The 16,897-nt window shown below is 39.3% G+C and overlaps 2 protein-coding genes across 3 annotated transcripts; one reads left to right on the forward strand and one right to left on the reverse strand.

Annotated features, from left to right (window-relative positions):
* Positions 1–35: 35 nt before the first annotated feature.
* LOC135625414 (protein NDL1-like) lies at positions 36–3,339 on the reverse strand. The gene is made up of 11 exons (XM_065130198.1): positions 3,209–3,339; positions 2,524–2,623; positions 1,791–1,888; positions 1,608–1,696; positions 1,433–1,493; positions 1,261–1,347; positions 1,105–1,182; positions 968–1,024; positions 822–877; positions 602–737; positions 36–498 (listed from the first exon to the last, which is right to left on the reverse strand). Exons 1-11 carry the CDS (start codon positions 3,266–3,268, stop codon positions 277–279), a joined length of 1,044 nt encoding a protein of 347 aa, XP_064986270.1. The 5' UTR covers positions 3,269–3,339; the 3' UTR covers positions 36–276.
* A 2,846-nt stretch (positions 3,340–6,185) lies between these two features.
* Positions 6,186–14,835, forward strand: LOC135625415 (uncharacterized). 2 transcript variants are annotated; one of them, XM_065130200.1, is made up of 8 exons: positions 6,186–6,609; positions 7,494–7,612; positions 7,744–7,929; positions 8,031–8,126; positions 8,205–8,276; positions 9,110–9,226; positions 12,823–14,001; positions 14,274–14,835. In XM_065130200.1, the coding sequence occupies exons 1-7, from the start codon at positions 6,270–6,272 to the stop codon at positions 13,990–13,992; spliced, it is 2,100 nt and encodes a 699-aa protein (XP_064986272.1). In that variant the 5' UTR covers positions 6,186–6,269; the 3' UTR covers positions 13,993–14,001; positions 14,274–14,835. The 2 variants fall into 2 exon arrangements, with proteins under 2 accessions (XP_064986272.1, XP_064986271.1); XM_065130199.1 differs by having other exon boundaries at positions 14,324–14,835.
* Positions 14,836–16,897: the final 2,062 nt, after the last annotated feature.

The raw sequence follows: 16,897 nt of genomic DNA on the forward strand, positions 1-16,897 counted from the left end.
GGCTAATGATTGAGGAGAGCGCATCGCCCTCATCGTTATTTCATCACCACAAAAAATTGAATTTATATAAGTTATTTGAGTACAAAAGAATGTAGCACAATCCAGCACTTAGTTTATCCCACTTCGTGATAATATCTACAGATCATTAACCTGCTGTTGCACTAAAATCTCCAAAGAAAGAAAAAATTTACATGTAAGGAGTATATCTCGAAGTTTTACACGCAAAATTGATTTTGGCATTGCAACATTCATCGGCGATGAAATTGAATGAACTTCTCAGACTTCAAGGGATATTCGAGTCTTGATGGGCTTTAGCTTCAGTCCCATGCTCTCTGGCGAGAGCAATTCTGGAGAGATGCACAATGGATTAAGAGGACTTGGTGGGCTGTAGCTCAGCTGGCTTGGTCGGTACAAACCGTACCCCATGAGGAAGTACTCCATTGGTATCAGCATGGCTTGGGGTTGCTCTTCTGTCACCACTGACCCACATGCCTGAACCTGAAGCATTTTTAAGGATGCGAAAACAAGAATGAGACAAGAAGAACAAATTTATAAAGAGTCGATGATCGTAGGAGGAATCGGGGACGATTCAAATGAGTACCTCAACCAATGCGCTGTATCTCCTATCCAGTTTTGTGGTCATGTGGAGGGCCTCTGAGTGAAACGGAGAGTCCTCACCCACAAAAATTAGAGTCCGACACCGGAGTTTCTTCAGTGCTCCCGTTAAATCATGTCTCCTGATTTAACCATGGGCTATTAAATATTTACTACTTTATTCATCATGGACAACAGTTTTTCGAGCAAAGAAAGTAAGGGCATACCCGTTCAACGACTGAAGAAAACGCCAAACATTTGCACTCTGCTTCTCATCCAACAACTGCAGATGGTAAAATAAATGTATCATGAGGAAGAATGGAAATACATATTAAAAGTTCTTCGAAATCAAGACAGCGGACGGATTACTAACACTTTTACAGGCTTGCACTATGTCCGACTCAGGAACCTGTGAACTTCCTCGAACTTCCTGATAAAGCAATAAAATGGATAAAGAACTAAATGCTGCAGAAAACAAAATAGCAGGGGAGTGAACCGATCCTAGCATACCTTACTGAAGTACCGCTGGAGTAAGTATTCCTTGACTAATCCACACATTCCATAAAAATATAGTAAATTTGACACTACCTGAGATTTCAGGTCTGGTATTAGCACCAACTCTTAATTGAAACAGAAACATCACAAGGTGAGATTGTTAGAAGATACCTTAGTATACAACCACTCGGACCACGAGGGAGCCTTACAAAGAGGTGAGACAAGTATGAGACCTAGGACACGCTCCCTATACTTACTCTGAAAGCAGACCATAGAGCAGTTCTAACTCAGTTAAAGTTTGAACAATCACATATGTGAAGGGCAGTAATGATAAAAGACTTACAGCAAAAAGGGTAAGAATATAAGCACCAGCTGTGACCCCAAAGCACATGGCAGACACTAACCTGGAAAGGTCAAATCAGACTAAATCAATTACTGCTAAAACAATGACCAATTGGATACCTAAAAAACAGTCATAATCATTACGGTTATGAAAATGACCACGGTGTGATAATTACCCAAAGAAATCAAGAACGTCGGCCACCTGATCAGCTAACTGATCTACAGAAAGCACTGGCTCATCTGAGGAAAATGGAGCAGCACCCAACTGCAGGACTCTTAAAGTAGCTGAATTTAGAGTAATATTCAGAATATGGATCATAGACAAGCTTAATATTTTGACATAAGCTGCAGTTACTGACCTCGTGTCCTGGAGGACTAATATGGTATATGCAGAAATTATGAAGAAGCAAAGAAGCAGCTTCTGGGCAAAAAAATAATCCTTGAAAGCACGACAAATCTGAAGAGACAAAGGAGTAGGAAGTTAGGTCCAGTTTCAAATTCTAGAAGAGTAACTTTCGTTACTTTTCTCAGTTTAAATACAATTGCAGGAGAGCATATGTTGCATCTAAGGCACAACAAAGTTAAGCTCCACAACACCCAAGCATGCAGGATTAAGGAATCGATATACCAAATAAATTGAAAATTTTTAGTAGAAGAAAATCAAGAGAAGGTAAATGGGCATGAGGTCTTAAGAAAAGGGTGATATAGTGTTCAAAATAAGTAACACCGCCATTATCGGCCTCAAGCCCAGATAAAAAAAGTGAAAGATTACATTAGGTCACTAACAACTAGTACAATACTATATCAGATCTCATGAATATGGATCTTAACTGATTAGCGACAAAAGATCCATGTAACGATTGGCGACAAAACTATGTCAGATCTTAACCGATCAGCGACAAAAGATCCATGTGGCGAATCCCAAATAGTTGGGACTTGGCTTTGTTGTTGTCACTGTTATTATTGTTGTTATGTTCAAAATAAGTAAAGGACACAAGCATCTCTCAGCTTCAGTTGACTAAATAACTGAACACAATTGAAACTTATAAGGAAAGAAGAACAGCTAAAAAATAGTATTGTCATCCAACTTACGATTTAAAGCAACATCCGGATAAGTAATAAGTGCAGGCTTTTCCAGATCCCCATATACAGCAACTGAAATAGGGCCATGGCTTGTTAACAGATGATGTTCCTGAAGAAACCAACATAAGTGTCTTTGAGCAACAAATGATAAACTATAGAAAGAAGATTTAATAAATTAGAGATTCTCTCTCTCTCTCTCTCTCTCTCTCTCTCTCTCTCTCTCACTCACACACACACACACACACACACGAAAAGCAAACACATTCAATAAATAAAAATACCAAATTTCTCATAAAGCAAAAGTAATGCAGAACTCAGCTGCGTTGAGAATATAGAAAGAGGAATATAGCAAACTAAGTAAACAACCAACGAACAACTAAGCACACAAAGGATAGAAAAACCGAAAACCAAAACACTAAATTGCTTGCAGCTGTAAGGATTTAGGAAACCACTTTCATCAAGCAAGCATTTCAGACTGAACTCAGTCTCCAGGCAGGCAACCGATACACGAAGCTCAGATTACCCCAAATAACACCCAGTGCGACAGAAAGAGAACCAAAATGCTTCCCACGATGATAAAACACAATGAAAAGAACGCATTTGCTTGCCGAGATTAACACCAAATTCAACATTTCCCCATTAATCAACCAAAAAGACTACAAGAAATTATCAAATGAATCGACGAATCCCGTACCTTCCCTCCAAAGGAGATCCTCTCAACATCCACCGGGATCGACCCGCTCGATTCTCCCATCCCTCCTCCCTCCCCTCTCCTTGTATATCGTTTCCTTTCCCGTTCTCCCTTTTGAACCTCTCTCTCTCTTCTCTCTCTCTCTCTCTCTCATGGCTTGGCTTATTAAATACACCACCGAGGCTCTCCTCCTCTCCTCTTAACCATGGTCAAACTTAACTGCGGTTTACGAGATGCATTTCGACCGACAGTTTAGATCAAATGACGATACTGACCTTCACAGGATACCCACCGTCCGATGAACGGCCAACGAAAGACCCGATCCGATCCCGTGAAGACCGGAGATCTCCACCGTCTGGTGGGTTCGCGAAGGTCGGATAGCTTGATGCTTCGGACCAGCGACGGCCCGCTGTGTGACCAATGGTTGCTTACCGCGTGGAGTTAAAAGGACACGAAGCGTGTCTGGCCAAGGACAGGGGAGCCGGCAGCCCACGTGATGGCGCGTTCGTTGCCGCGTGGGAGGGAGCGCCGCGGCATGGAGGCGAGCTTGGAAGGACACGTGGGGTGTAGTTAATGCGGAGATTTTATGGAGGCTGTTTCCTGCGGTGCATGGCATGGGCCTCGCCTCCCCTGTTGTTGGAGCAATTCTCTATTTCTTTTCATGTTTAATCATCTACCAAATATCATATTTATTGAATGCATTTTAATATTATTCATGATAAAAAAAATGCTTGATTAATTCTATTTCTTGTTTTATGGGCTTTATGGGCTTCAGTTATACCTCAAAGGAAAGTTCAGTTGTTCTTAGTTTATGTCTTCAACAGCACATGGAACAGTATTTTCTTCGGGAATTCTGTAAATCAATATTAAAATAAGTTTTCGGGGATATTATGTTTCATGTGCCAACAGCATACTTGTCCGTTCTTCCTCTTACCTCAGAGCCATCACCACATCTAATCATTTATGGCAGACACTATTGCAACTTTTAGAATCCACAATATACATCAACTCGGGATAGCACTTTAGACTTCTGCAACAAAGCAAGTCAATGACCTTTGCGAACACTGGAACAGTGGCTGTATAATATTAATATTTACCCTCGTCAAGATACATGTTATCGGAACATATGGATGTACAATATAGATAGATTAGTAAAATGAAAAGGTTATCGAAAATAAATTTAAATTTTATTTTAAAATAAAAAAATATTAGATTAAGATTTTTTAAGTTAAAAATAAAATTAATATAATTTTAATAAAAAAAATAATTTAAATTAATAAAAAAAATAGTGATATATATCTTTTTTGAATTTTGAAAAGTAACTTTACGATCATTCTTCTATTAATATTAAATTATTAAAAAAATAATTTATATTATTTTTAAATAATTTAAATTTTAATATTTAAATGAATTAAGTAATCAATCGATGAATATATTTGATTTTCCTACTAAAAAAATGATAGGACTCAACGGGCAATAGATCGAAGATCCTTAATCCTATGTATATATTAATTTAATATATTTATCAAAAAATTAATTCAATGATATGATACATCGATACAACATGAATCATTTGTGTATCAATATGATAATGATCATAGTCTAATCATCGTAAATCACACATGCCCAAGATGACTCATAAGGTAAGGACAATTATAACATGCATCAGTAGATAATATAGAAAATATCAAAACTTATACTTTCATCACTAATCCTATCATAATATCGATTATTATACTATTACTCGAATAAATATCGTTAACTATCACCATACTATTATTGATTATAAAATTTTCTATAATACAATATGTGGATACGATAAGCTTTACTTTGTGTTCACATCGTGTAAGCTCTGTCATATTTATTCAAAAATATTTATTATCTTTTCTTTCTAAAAACTTATGACATGTGTAAAATTTTATTTCTCAATTTATATACCGCCCTCAAATTATATAAACGAGATAATCGACTCCTAATATAGTCATTATCGGGTATTATTGTCCACGTTGCTACCAATTGGCATCACCCAATCCAGATTAGAGCTGATTAGAGCTGTAAAACCAGATAGCAGAGGGCAATCTTAAATAATTTCCATGACCTCTGATAACATGCACATGAACAGGAGTCTCTCTTGTTCTAATTTCCAACTTTATATTCACTTGGATTTCTTGTTGACTTGTATACGGTGCATGGTTTGAGCAGCACAAAATTCATTAAGTTGTAGGAGGTGCCTCTCCATCCTCATCTTTCTTGCAAGAAAAAAGAAGAGATTGAGATTTTAACTCACTTAATTTTCTTAATGATATGAGAGTTATTCTTCTAAAAAAAATACTTTTCTTCCCACTTGGAAGCAGCTAATAATGGAAGTCACCATGGTTAACTTTGCCATTAAATATTACTAGTTGCTAAGTGAGTAAAGTGGCAGCCAGATGAGCAGGAAAATGTATATTTGATTATTTAAAATCATTTTCATTGAACAACATGACAAGGATAGCACATAGTTAAATCCCTGTCCACACACATATATATATATATATATATATATATATATGAAGAGTATTAACTTTAAATTGAATTATAAAATAAAATAAAAATAAGTACCCCTATTGGATTCAAATTTTGGAATGCTTATATAGTCCAATCGAATTCCTTAATAATTTGAACCTGTTATTGGATCTCCAACCCGAAGCCTTTTTCTTGGCCCGTAGAACTGTTCAAGGAACGTCGATCCACCGTACAAAGATGTACCTTGGAAACATCAGAACCGTCCATTTGAGATCCGCGATATTTTAGATGATGACAAGGGAAGGCTGAAAAATTGTATTCCTGCTTAGGAACCATCTTGACCGTCCAATTGAGATCGACGGTGGAAAGCGCAGATGAAACCCATGCCGCACACTGAACCCGCGTGTACATCCGCCGCACACAGAATTAGTTTTATCGCCCCACCGTTGCACGCCGCACGATAAATAGCCCCTCTTTGGGCCTCCGCTTAGGGTTTCCGCGTCACCTCTCGCGTCACCTCCCTCTCGAGCTCCCTGCTTTGCCGACAGAGGCCGCTCCCATGGCGGACGACCTCCACTACTCTTCTCGACCCGACAACAAGCGAAAGTTCGACGATCCGTCCGCCGGCGCGGCCCCCTCGCCCCCCGCGAGGCGGGCAACGGGGTTCTCTGCCCCGATCGCATCTTCGTCTCCCGACGGCGGATCCGGTGGTGCCGCTCCCGGCCAACCGTCCTACAACAGCGTCCCGCCGCCAATGGACGGGATCCAGCTCGCGAAGCAGCGGGCCCAGGAGATCGCCGCCAGGCTCTTCAGCGATGCCGAGGCCAAGCGCCCTAGGGTTGAGAACGGAGTGGGAGCGGATGACTCGCGGGACAAGGGGTTTGGATTTGCTGCAAGTGGTAAGTGTCGCCTTTCCTGGATCCGTTCGGTCTCAGGGCGTGTTACTTTCTTCTTTTTGTAACAGCTTTGACGTTGGGGTTTCGATGAATAGGATTGGTACTTACGCTTTATGCTCGATTTTCTTGTTATTAGTATTTTTGAAGTTCTTGGTTCTTAGGATCTGGGAGGCTTTTGATCAGCGATTATGTTGGGTCTTTTGGTTTGTTGGTGAGACATTAAGCCAAGGGTCTGTTTGGATGAAAAGAAGAGAAGAGAATTGGCGGGGAGCCTGGGGGTTCGGGGAGAATCCACTTTTATCCAATAGTTCTTTTTGCCTCTTTCCAAAATTGAACAGTGTGTTTATCTTTTCATTTTTGCGAGTCAAATGTGGTTGGGAACCTTCAGAAGTGTCAGCTCCTGTGTTTTTGGTCGATGAACTTGACGAATCGTTTAGATCTACGCTGAAGCGTATTAACTGTTTGTTAAAACTGCAAGGTTTGATCCAGTAATCTCGAGCTCTTTAGCAGTTTGCTTCTACTTTCGTGGTTAATACTTGTGCTTCCTAAATATTAAGTTGATCTAGCTAGATATTTAGGTCCTAGGAATAATATTGATTGGGGAGGACCATCGTTATCATGAAAATGATTGCAGGAATCAATTTTTATACACGCATTGAATGGTGGTTCTAAAGTCTGTTATTGGATCCTTGATACCATTAGTTTAATTACTGCAACCGTATTTACAAACTGTTGAACATCTCACTCCCGTTCGAGCAGTGATAATTATCATTGTGTACTGCTCTATGTTTTGAGGTGTCATATTTCATCACAAATTTCCTTTTCTTCTCATAGTGTTTTTTTCCTACTCTTCAAGCTTTGGTTCTTGATTTTTCTATGTTTATCAGATCTTGCACAGAAGCCTTTGAGCCAACCAATACCTTCCCAAATTGGCATGATGTCCCAGTCAGTTCCCGCATATGGTTATCAGGGCTCAAGCAAAAAGATTGAAATTCCAAATGGAAGGGTATGCGCTTTTGTTGTTGTGACGTTTTCCTGTTATCTATATTCCTGACAGATTTTATTAACAGTGCTTGGGCTATATGACTTCTATGGAGATCTTGGATATGGTTCAGATTTTTTTGTTTGTTTTCTTAGGTTGGTGTAATCATTGGAAAAAGTGGAGAGACAATTAAATATCTTCAACTTCAATCAGGAGCAAAGATACAAGTTACTAGAGATATGGATGCAGATCCTAATGCACAGACAAGATCAGTGGAACTTATTGGTACTTCCGAACAGATTAGCAAGGCTGAGCAGTTAATTAATGATGTGCTTTCTGAGGTACTATATGATGTTCATTATAGGTAGAACAATTAGTATGGTCATTAGCTGATGTGTTTTCTTGTTGTCATTGGTATTATCTATAAAACTTATATTGCTAGGCTGATGCTGGAGCTTCTGGCATAATTGCTGCGCGCAAGTTTGGCAGTGTTCAACCTGGTGCAGAGCAATTTCAGATGAAAGTTCCGAACAACAAGGTAACTTGGAAGTGGAGACGACATTGCATTCAAGCTGTATCTTCAATTTGGTTCTGAAGGTTTAATCTTCCATGTCAGGTTGGTCTGGTGATTGGTAAAGGTGGTGAGACTATTAAAAATATGCAAGCTAGATCTGGTGCACGTGTTCAGGTTTGCAATTCTGTTGTTGTCTTGATTAATGTTTTGTTTTTTGGTTTTAGTATCATCCAGGTTCCAACCACAGCTTACTCTTGTGAATATGCAGTACTCGAGAACTTTCTTTTTCCTTTATTTTTTGTCAAATATTTTTACTAGTTTAATGAACCTTAGTTTTGAAGGCCAGTGATAATTAGCAAATTGGACATAGGGTTCTATAGGAATAACTTAGATATTAGTCATTAATTGGCTTTTTAAAGTGCTTAATTTGCCCATTGTTTTGTTTGGAAACTTGTAGGAATGTCTTCTGGATTTATTTAGTGTCTTTTTGTCACTTGTTTCTGATGCTCAACCATCAATTGTTGAAATTATGATAGTGCAGTCTTGTTTTTTGTACGAAAATTTGTTACATTTGCTCCTGAGCTTTGGTTAGCTCAACACCTTAAATTATGGCATGCTTGTCAAGATGTATATGTGATTGTGTAGCAATTCCGATGATTAGCGGTCTGATCTTTAATGTGTTTGTATTATTTGAGGCACAGAAGTTTGAGCTATATGCATATTTTCATTTGCCCCTTATCCTTGATTATTTCAGACCTGAAAAGCATCCTTATGAAGGAATGATTTTGGTTTCCTTATCACTTTTTCTAATAAATGAGTAATGATATTTGATGTTATTATGCATATGACATGTTTTGTGTTCTTTTTGAGCTATACAAGGGTGAGCTGGTGTCTTTGTCCCTTATTTCCTTCTTGCAATTAATTTAATATATTTGATGAATTTTATTGTAGACGATTCCTTTGCATCTACACAATGATTGTACTAAATCTGATGCATTTGGATGTAGGTGATACCACTGCATCCGCCTCCTGGTGATACATCAACTGAAAGAACAGTGTATATAGATGGCACAAAGGAGCAGATTGAAGCAGCAAAGCAGTTGGTTAATGAAGTTATTAGTGAGGTATGGATTAATCACAAGTTATATCTTCTCTAATAAAGAACTTTTTTAGCTAAATATAGGTTTTAGAAATGCTGTCCTATACTCTGCTACCTATCAGGTTACTCTTTGTACATTTGAATTGGTCTTTTGACTGGTTATTTTGTGACATTACTGTCTAAGTAATTTTGGCTTTGAACACAAACATTTTGGGTTGCAGTAGTTTGGTTTGGTATTGCATAATCACATGTCTTCACTAAATTTTGAGGCAGGTTCCAAGTTAATCATGACTTTTTACTAGAAACTGTTGGCAGTATAAATAATTTTCTCTTATTTATTATATAGTTCCAGTAGAAATATCTTTATCATGTTAATTATATAGTTCTTCCATTATTTTCATTGCAATACAAAGAATGATGCTTTTCTTCCAAAAGTAGTGTTATGTGTGCCTTGCGTCAGTTTTTACACAGTACATTGATATTTGTTCTTCTCTATTAATGCCTTGTTTCGCTCCTTTATGTGTTGCAATTCTAAGGTTAATATTTGTGTCTTGGATTTTTAGAGTATCCATTTTTTGCATGAAGTCCTCTATGGTTGTGCTTTCAACATTTTTCCCTAAAGAAGAACAACAAATGGTGGTTGAAGTGGAAAGTATTTAGTCTTTTTAGACATTTTTCTTAATTGAGGCTGGTGGCAATTTAGTTAGTAGTTATATTCCAAGAAAACATTCAGGCAAATTCGTTCCAGAGTGCAGCAATGTTTTTACCTCCAGAAGTTTTTGGTTGATACACAGTTGTTGCAGTTGGCTGTTCTGCAGCAGCATATTATATTGTGCAGAATGCAAGTGAAGACAATCTGGCCTTTTGTTACTAGATTCTCTTTAATATTGGATATCATGTGACTATGCATTAGTCTAAACATCTTTTATATTTGCATGGTTAGAGGACAATAATAAATTTCAATGCAGATAGCAAACACCTGAACTTAGTAAATACTTTCAGTACTGAAGTGTGTGTCAAAGCATACTCAATTATCTAATTTTTGCAAAGAGCTTTTATGTTGTTTGTATCCCGTCTATCTCTTTTTTGGCTTACTAATTCTAGTTCCAATTTAAACAAGTCTGGCTAATATATTATTTATTTTGTTCTTCAGACTTTGACTTCACTTATAATTTGTTATTGTGATGTCCATTATATAAATTTTAAGGATTTTTAATCTGTTGGTTGTTATGTAAATATTACCATTATAAAATTCTCCATTCATCCAAACCAGGTATTCTACATCGATCATGTGTGCCTAATGTTTCTTGGATTTGCAAGCTTTTACAGTTATGTCATGTAACTCTCATTTTACACAGTTTCTTATTTATGATACTATAAAATGCATGACAACATCATACGGTGATTGTGCCTTTTATCTCTAACTGGTCAAAATGATCAGTATGAATCCTTGAGAGTGTGCAATAGCTTGGAGAGCACAGGGCTATGCTCTATCTTGAGGTGATAACCAGTATTCATTACATATAGTCCAGTTTTGCACTTGTATGTTCTTTACTAATTTTACTAGGCAACATAAGTCTGACGAAACTGTTAGTCATCCTAATTTAATTGATACATACTCTTGATTGACTGATGTAGAAAATAAATATATATGCCTGAGATTTTGGATCTACAGAAGTCATAAAGGATGAGTGGTTCTTCCTTTTCTTCCTATCATATCTGTTAATTGCTGAACCTGTTTAGTTATATCGTAATGTTGAGAGTTCTTCCTCTCTGTGATATGGTTACCAGGAGACATGTGATTAGTGTGACACGTTCAGGTTAAACGTACTAGGCATTCCTAATCGGAGACCTAATTGGTTGTTGGATGAAAGGTTGAGTTCTGACAACTGTTTTAAGCATTGCTGTTGAGAAATATTGTAATTGTAGGATTAGCTTGTGTTGGTGCTCCAACATCGTGCTAGATGTAGGTCGACTTGCACTGGTATGGTATTGAGCCTTGATTCCTTATGATAGCTGATGTTTAGGTGGATCTTGCAAGCTTAATTGTTATCTGGATAGCTACTGGAGATGTTTTGATATTTGTATGATAATCTTGAGGTTTCTTGATATACTTGATTACGGTTTTCTGTACTGTCTTTCATGTTGCTAACAGCTAAGCTTTATATCTCAAATCTGGAAATCTTGGTTTATAGTAGTGTTGGCCATTGATATCCAGCTCGATCTGGTGATCATTTGAAAATGTGGGACTCATTTTTTTCTGTAATTAATTATTTCAATATGCACTTTTTGGTGCGAGCCTTGCACCACGTTAGAGTGCACTACGAGGTAATTCCCCAATAGAGCATTATTATTCCGAACTGCATTAGAGTATTCCCTATTATCTTCTGATATGCAAATATTTTTGCAAGCCAAATCAGCATCCTTTTCATGTTTGAAGTATTCTACCTTAACATTTTGCTAACCTGTTTTCCTATCAAAAATGTTCTCAAGAGTAGAAAAATTAGATACAATAAAGATAGTGGCATGCTTGGTGAAGTGATTTCACATATGCATGGTTAGATCTTTGAGGAGAGCATGGAGAAGGAAGAGGTATTCAGTTTGACAGTTCTGGCCTATCCAGTTCTATAGATTATACTGCCAAGATGCCAAGCTCAAAGCTTAAAGGCACGGTACCTGGACTTAAAAGTCTTTTTCTATAATGAATGTGATTTGCTAATCATTCTAAGTTATCAATGGAAATAAATAGGACATTTTCCAGCACATTAGCAACATTTGGTTATTTACAAGTGATGTTGCACATTGGAATAAATTTGATAAAGCTTTCATGACTTGGTTTTCGAACTTTTAGTAGCAAAATTTGGGGTGCCACACATTCTGGGGCTATATTTTGCTTTCATCTTATGAGTTTTGCTGATTTGACCTTTCCACTATAGATTATCTTTGTTTATTCTTCATATCTTATTAACATCTCTCAGCTGCAGGCAGTTCTCTTTTGCACTTCTCATTATCTTAACTGACATTATTTAATGGTGATGCCACTTGGTAGTTAAGCCTTTTTCTTTATAATATTTGTCATCCTGGCAACCGTTATTGCTGTTTTCTGATATAGTTGAATGCTATCTGGAAATTAGTGCAGCAGTAACGGTTTCTTCCTGACGGGAATTTGGTAAGGTGCATGCCATGATTTGTATTAGACCATCGTGTTGGATCTTTATCTCCATAGCCCTTCTCAACTGACTTTGAACAAATCAATTGACTGACACTATTATGTCTCTTATATAGTTATTTGGCCTAAAATCTAAAATCTTTTGTTACCTGTGGTACTATAAGTTGCTTTTGTTTAGACTATTTGTCTAGATTTGTCAACTTCTCTGATAGTCCATTAGGTTCTCGTATGAGGAGTGGATAGGTGGGCATCCAATGTACCTTGAAATTGTTTCTTCCTTTGTGGTAAGTTGGTGGTGTTCTTTCCTTTTTAATGAATGCTTCTATTACCTTGGTTTGTAATTGCCTTCATGTATCATGCTTTAGCAAAACCTTTCTTGTGATTCATAAATGCTCTTTTTGGCTCTATTCATTCACAAGTTGCATAAATTTACAAGGTAAATTTACTTGCAGAATCGTGCCAGGAATCCAGCTATGGCTGGAGGGTATCCTCAGCAAGGCTACCATCAACCTCGTCCGCCCACAAGTTGGGGCCCGCCTGGTGCGCCTCCCATGCAGCAATCTGGTTATGGTTACATGCCACCTGGAGCTTATCCTGGGCCACCACCTCAGTATAATATGCCCCAGCCACCTTATGGTGGTTATCCTCCACCTGCCTCCACAGGTTTCTCTTCTGGGTGGGACCAAACATCCAATCAACCTACTCAGCAAGCTGCATCAGGAACTGGGTATGATTACTACAGTCAACAATCCCAGCAGCAACAACAGCCTGTTGGAGGATCTTCTGCACCTGCTGGTAGCGCAAATTACAACTATGGACAACCGCTTCCTAATTACACCAATCAAGTTTCATATAGTGATGCTGCTTACACTCAGACATCTGCTGGGCTACAAGGTTATGGGCAGGATGGATATTCCGGTGGTTATAATGCTTTGGCACCTCAACCTGGTTATTCTCAGCCGGCAACAAATCCCCAAACCGGGTATGATCAACAGGGATATGGCTCAACTCCTGGCTATGGAACAGTAGCCAACCCATCTCAAGATGGGTCTGCCTCTGCTTATGGTGCTCAGAGTGGGTCTACTCAAGCACCTCCAACGCAACAAGCTCCACCAAGTCAGCCTTCTGCTACCCAAGGGTACACAGGTCAACCACCAAGTAATACCACTGCGAGCTATCCTACCCAAGGATCTACACCATCAGCATATGGCATTCCCCCGACATCACAGCCAGGTTATGGGAGTCAGCCCCCTGCTCTGACTGGATATGGTCAGGCACCACCACCTAGTTATGGACAGCCTTCTCCGGTCCAGAAATCACCAGCTACTCAATATGGACAAGGTCAACAAAGTGTGTCCACTCAAGCTGGGCATATGCAGACTGCTACTGCACAACCAGGATATGGTCAACCACCTTCTCAATCTGGTTATGGGCAACAACAGTCCTATGGGGGTTATGGTCAACAACAGCAGCAACCATACAGTGAGTCTTATGTTGGCAGTGGCTATTCACAGCCTCCTGCATACTCTAATGACAATGGTGCACAAGGTGCCTATGATGGATCTGCTGCTACACCTGCTATATCAAGTGGTGCAACTGTAGCCAAGCCACCTGCAACATGATAGTGCCTGGTAAGTCCTCTGTAGGGCTGTCGCAGCCCTTTGTGGAACATTCTATAGTTTTATGCTTTGCTTGTTCATTACTGAAGACTTTTAGTTATCATGGCACTTTGGACTTTTGGTGTTTAATAAGTTTTTTGATGTCTTGTAATTTAGATTATCAGACTGCTGGTAAGTTTGTAGTCACACTTTCATGAATATGCTGAATGACGTGTTATCTGAGAACATAAATGCATCTGTGGGTTTTTAGCTGATATCATCTGGCCTGAGTCAGCTTCTTTTAGATGTTTGCAAATTGGATAGAAGGCGGTGTAACCCGTGTCTTTTATGTCAGACAATCTAGCACCTGCAGCACCGTTTCCCTACACAGCTTTCTGTGGAAATTTTGGACCATCGCTTTCTTGGATTGATGAAGACAAACAGAAGCCTGCATCGATGTGGTTACTTTTCTAGCTATCTGAAAGATCTCTTGGAGTGGAAGGTTAAGCATCGCAGGGCAGTGACTTCTTCATGGAAGTGGGGTGTTATATCAATCAGTTGGCATTATCTTCTTGCGAGTTGTACATGCTGGAGGTGCCATGCGGACTCACCTGACATATCACGTCTCGAGCACCATTTAGGTGGCTGGGGAAGTGACGTGCTATTTTACTGGTGCTTCGAGAGGTTGATAGATCTGCTATTTGCTCGTGTAATAGATCTTGGATCTTTTACGCCCTTTGCTCGGAAGCAAAGTCTGATTGGTTGTTTTGCGGGTATTTGATCTTACAGCTGTGTATGCTTTTCTATGGCCTTCTTTTTGCCATTTTAGCTGTCAATATTAGAAAATTTTTTTGGGTCGGGTGATAAGTTCTTCAGATGTTCTATGACTTTGACTCCTTTCGTCCATGGTGTGGTTGGGCCATGAAGCCATTTGCTGGGCTTTTGCTCGCCGGTGTCTCCGATCGTCACCTTGATTAGTTGACAATATGTATCGTGCGGCTTAACTATCAAGCTGCTTGATCGGTGTGATGACAATAGGGGACTTTTACCGTAATATTCAACTATCAATCCTCACCAGAGGATATGACACATAGCGAAATGGTGAAGCTAATTTGCTTGTCACCAGAGGAATGGTGGGGCGACTTTCAAATACCCCGAATGTTGCCTTTGCGTACGAAGTATCAGGGGTGGTGGACTATCTCACCAGCCACGGTGTAAGGGCACTACCAGGGAGGAGGTACTCTACAGCAGACATACAAGGAAGAGACTAAGTCATCCGACCAACCCAAGTCTCAATACCAATGCAGCCTTCAGAAGCACAAAGCCGAAACTTATTAGATGGAAGGATATCTATCAGCTTTGACAATTACAAAGCTGTATCTACATCAAGCCGAATCAACTACAATACTGCTGATGACGAGACGTTCAGCGATGAGGAAGAAATCCGGAGCCACACAATAGCTGCTGATGACGAGACGTTCAGCGATGAGGAAGAAATCCGGAGCCACACAATAGCTGTCATAATACAAACAGCAAGCAGCGAAGACAATGAGGCGGAAGGCCTGCGGAAAAACCTGAATTTTTATTTTCAGGATAAAAATATGGAACTTGATAGACTCCACATGGAAAGGGCAGACTTACAAAAGGAGATCAATCTCCTAAAACAAAAAGAAAAGGAAAGCACCTATGTCTACATGAGGAGGAAAAACAGCAGATACTATCAGTTGAGACAAAAGAAGGCGCCAAACCAGAAAAAGCAAAGAATATGCTGTTCAACCTAAAGGTACAACTTGAAATACCCAATATTCCTATAATCAAAGTAAATGTCATTCTGGACACAGGAGCTACCACATGCTGCATAGATGAAGGCGCGATACCAAAGGAAGCACTGGAAAAGAATCCCTACCTGGTACATTTCAGCGGGATTACATCAAATACAACAGCAAATAAGAAATTAAAAGGAGGAAGGATGGTGATAGGTGACAACTCCTTCAGAATCCCATACACTTATGCGTTCCCTATGAAATTAGGGGATGACATACAGATGATAATCGGGTGCAATTTCATCCGCGCCATGCAAGGAGGAGTCAGAATTGAAGGAAATATGGTAACCTTCTATAAGAACCTGACTACTATTAACACCCTCCCATATGTTCCAGTTACAACTGCTATAGAAGAACTAGAACTAGAAGAAGAAGACTACATTCAAATTCAGGAGCTGGTTCTATACTCAGCTGAACCTCAAAAGGACGAAGACAAACTCAGAGCACAGTTTGGAAGCCTAATCGAAAAATTAAAGGCCCAAGGGTACATTGGTGAAAATCCTCTTCAACACCGGAAGAAAAATGGGTTGATGTGTGAACTGGAGATAAAAACCCAAACCTTACAATAGAGGACAAGCCATTAAAGCACCTCACACCTCAGGCCAAAGAATCCTTCTCTAGACATGTCAAAGCACTTCTGGACATCAGTGTGATCAGACCAAGTAAGAGCAGGCACAGGACAACAACAATCATAGTCAACTCTGGCACAACAGTAGACCCAGTCACTGGCCAGGAAAGAAGGGGAAAGGAGAGAATGGTCTTTAACTACAGAAGACTAAATGACCTCACTGAAAAAGACCAGTACAGCTTGCCAGGGATAAACACCATACTAAGAAAGGTCAGCAACAGCAAGATATACTCCAAGTTTGACCTAAAATCTGGATTCCATCAGGTGGCAATGCACCCGGACTCTATAGAATGGACGGCTTTCTGGGTACCAGATGGACTATATGAATGGCTGGCAATGCCATTTGGGCTCAAAAATGCCCCTGCAATATTTCAAAGAAAGATGGATGCCTGCTTCAAAGGTACGGAACAATTTATAGCAGTCTATATAGACGACATCCTAGTATTCTCTGAAAATACAAAGGACCATGCTAAGCATC

The sequence above is a fragment of the Musa acuminata genome, chromosome BXJ2-10, assembly GCF_036884655.1.
Source record: "Musa acuminata AAA Group cultivar baxijiao chromosome BXJ2-10, Cavendish_Baxijiao_AAA, whole genome shotgun sequence".
Lineage (NCBI taxonomy): Eukaryota > Viridiplantae > Streptophyta > Magnoliopsida > Zingiberales > Musaceae > Musa > Musa acuminata.

Coding starts and splice junctions, on each gene's coding strand:
- LOC135625415 (XM_065130200.1), top strand. CDS start 6,270: ATGGCGGACGACCTCCACTACTCTTCTCGACCCGACAACAAGCGAAAG. Junction 6,610..7,493: donor GTTTGGATTTGCTGCAAGTG/GTAAGTGTCGCC, acceptor TATGTTTATCAG/ATCTTGCACAGAAGCCTTTG. Junction 7,613..7,743: donor TTGAAATTCCAAATGGAAGG/GTATGCGCTTTT, acceptor TTGTTTTCTTAG/GTTGGTGTAATCATTGGAAA.
- LOC135625414 (XM_065130198.1), bottom strand. CDS start 3,268: ATGGGAGAATCGAGCGGGTCGATCCCGGTGGATGTTGAGAGGATCTCC. Junction 1,889..2,523: donor TCCGGATGTTGCTTTAAATC/GTAAGTTGGATG, acceptor TTGTCTCTTCAG/ATTTGTCGTGCTTTCAAGGA. Junction 499..601: donor GATACAGCGCATTGGTTGAG/GTACTCATTTGA, acceptor AAAATGCTTCAG/GTTCAGGCATGTGGGTCAGT.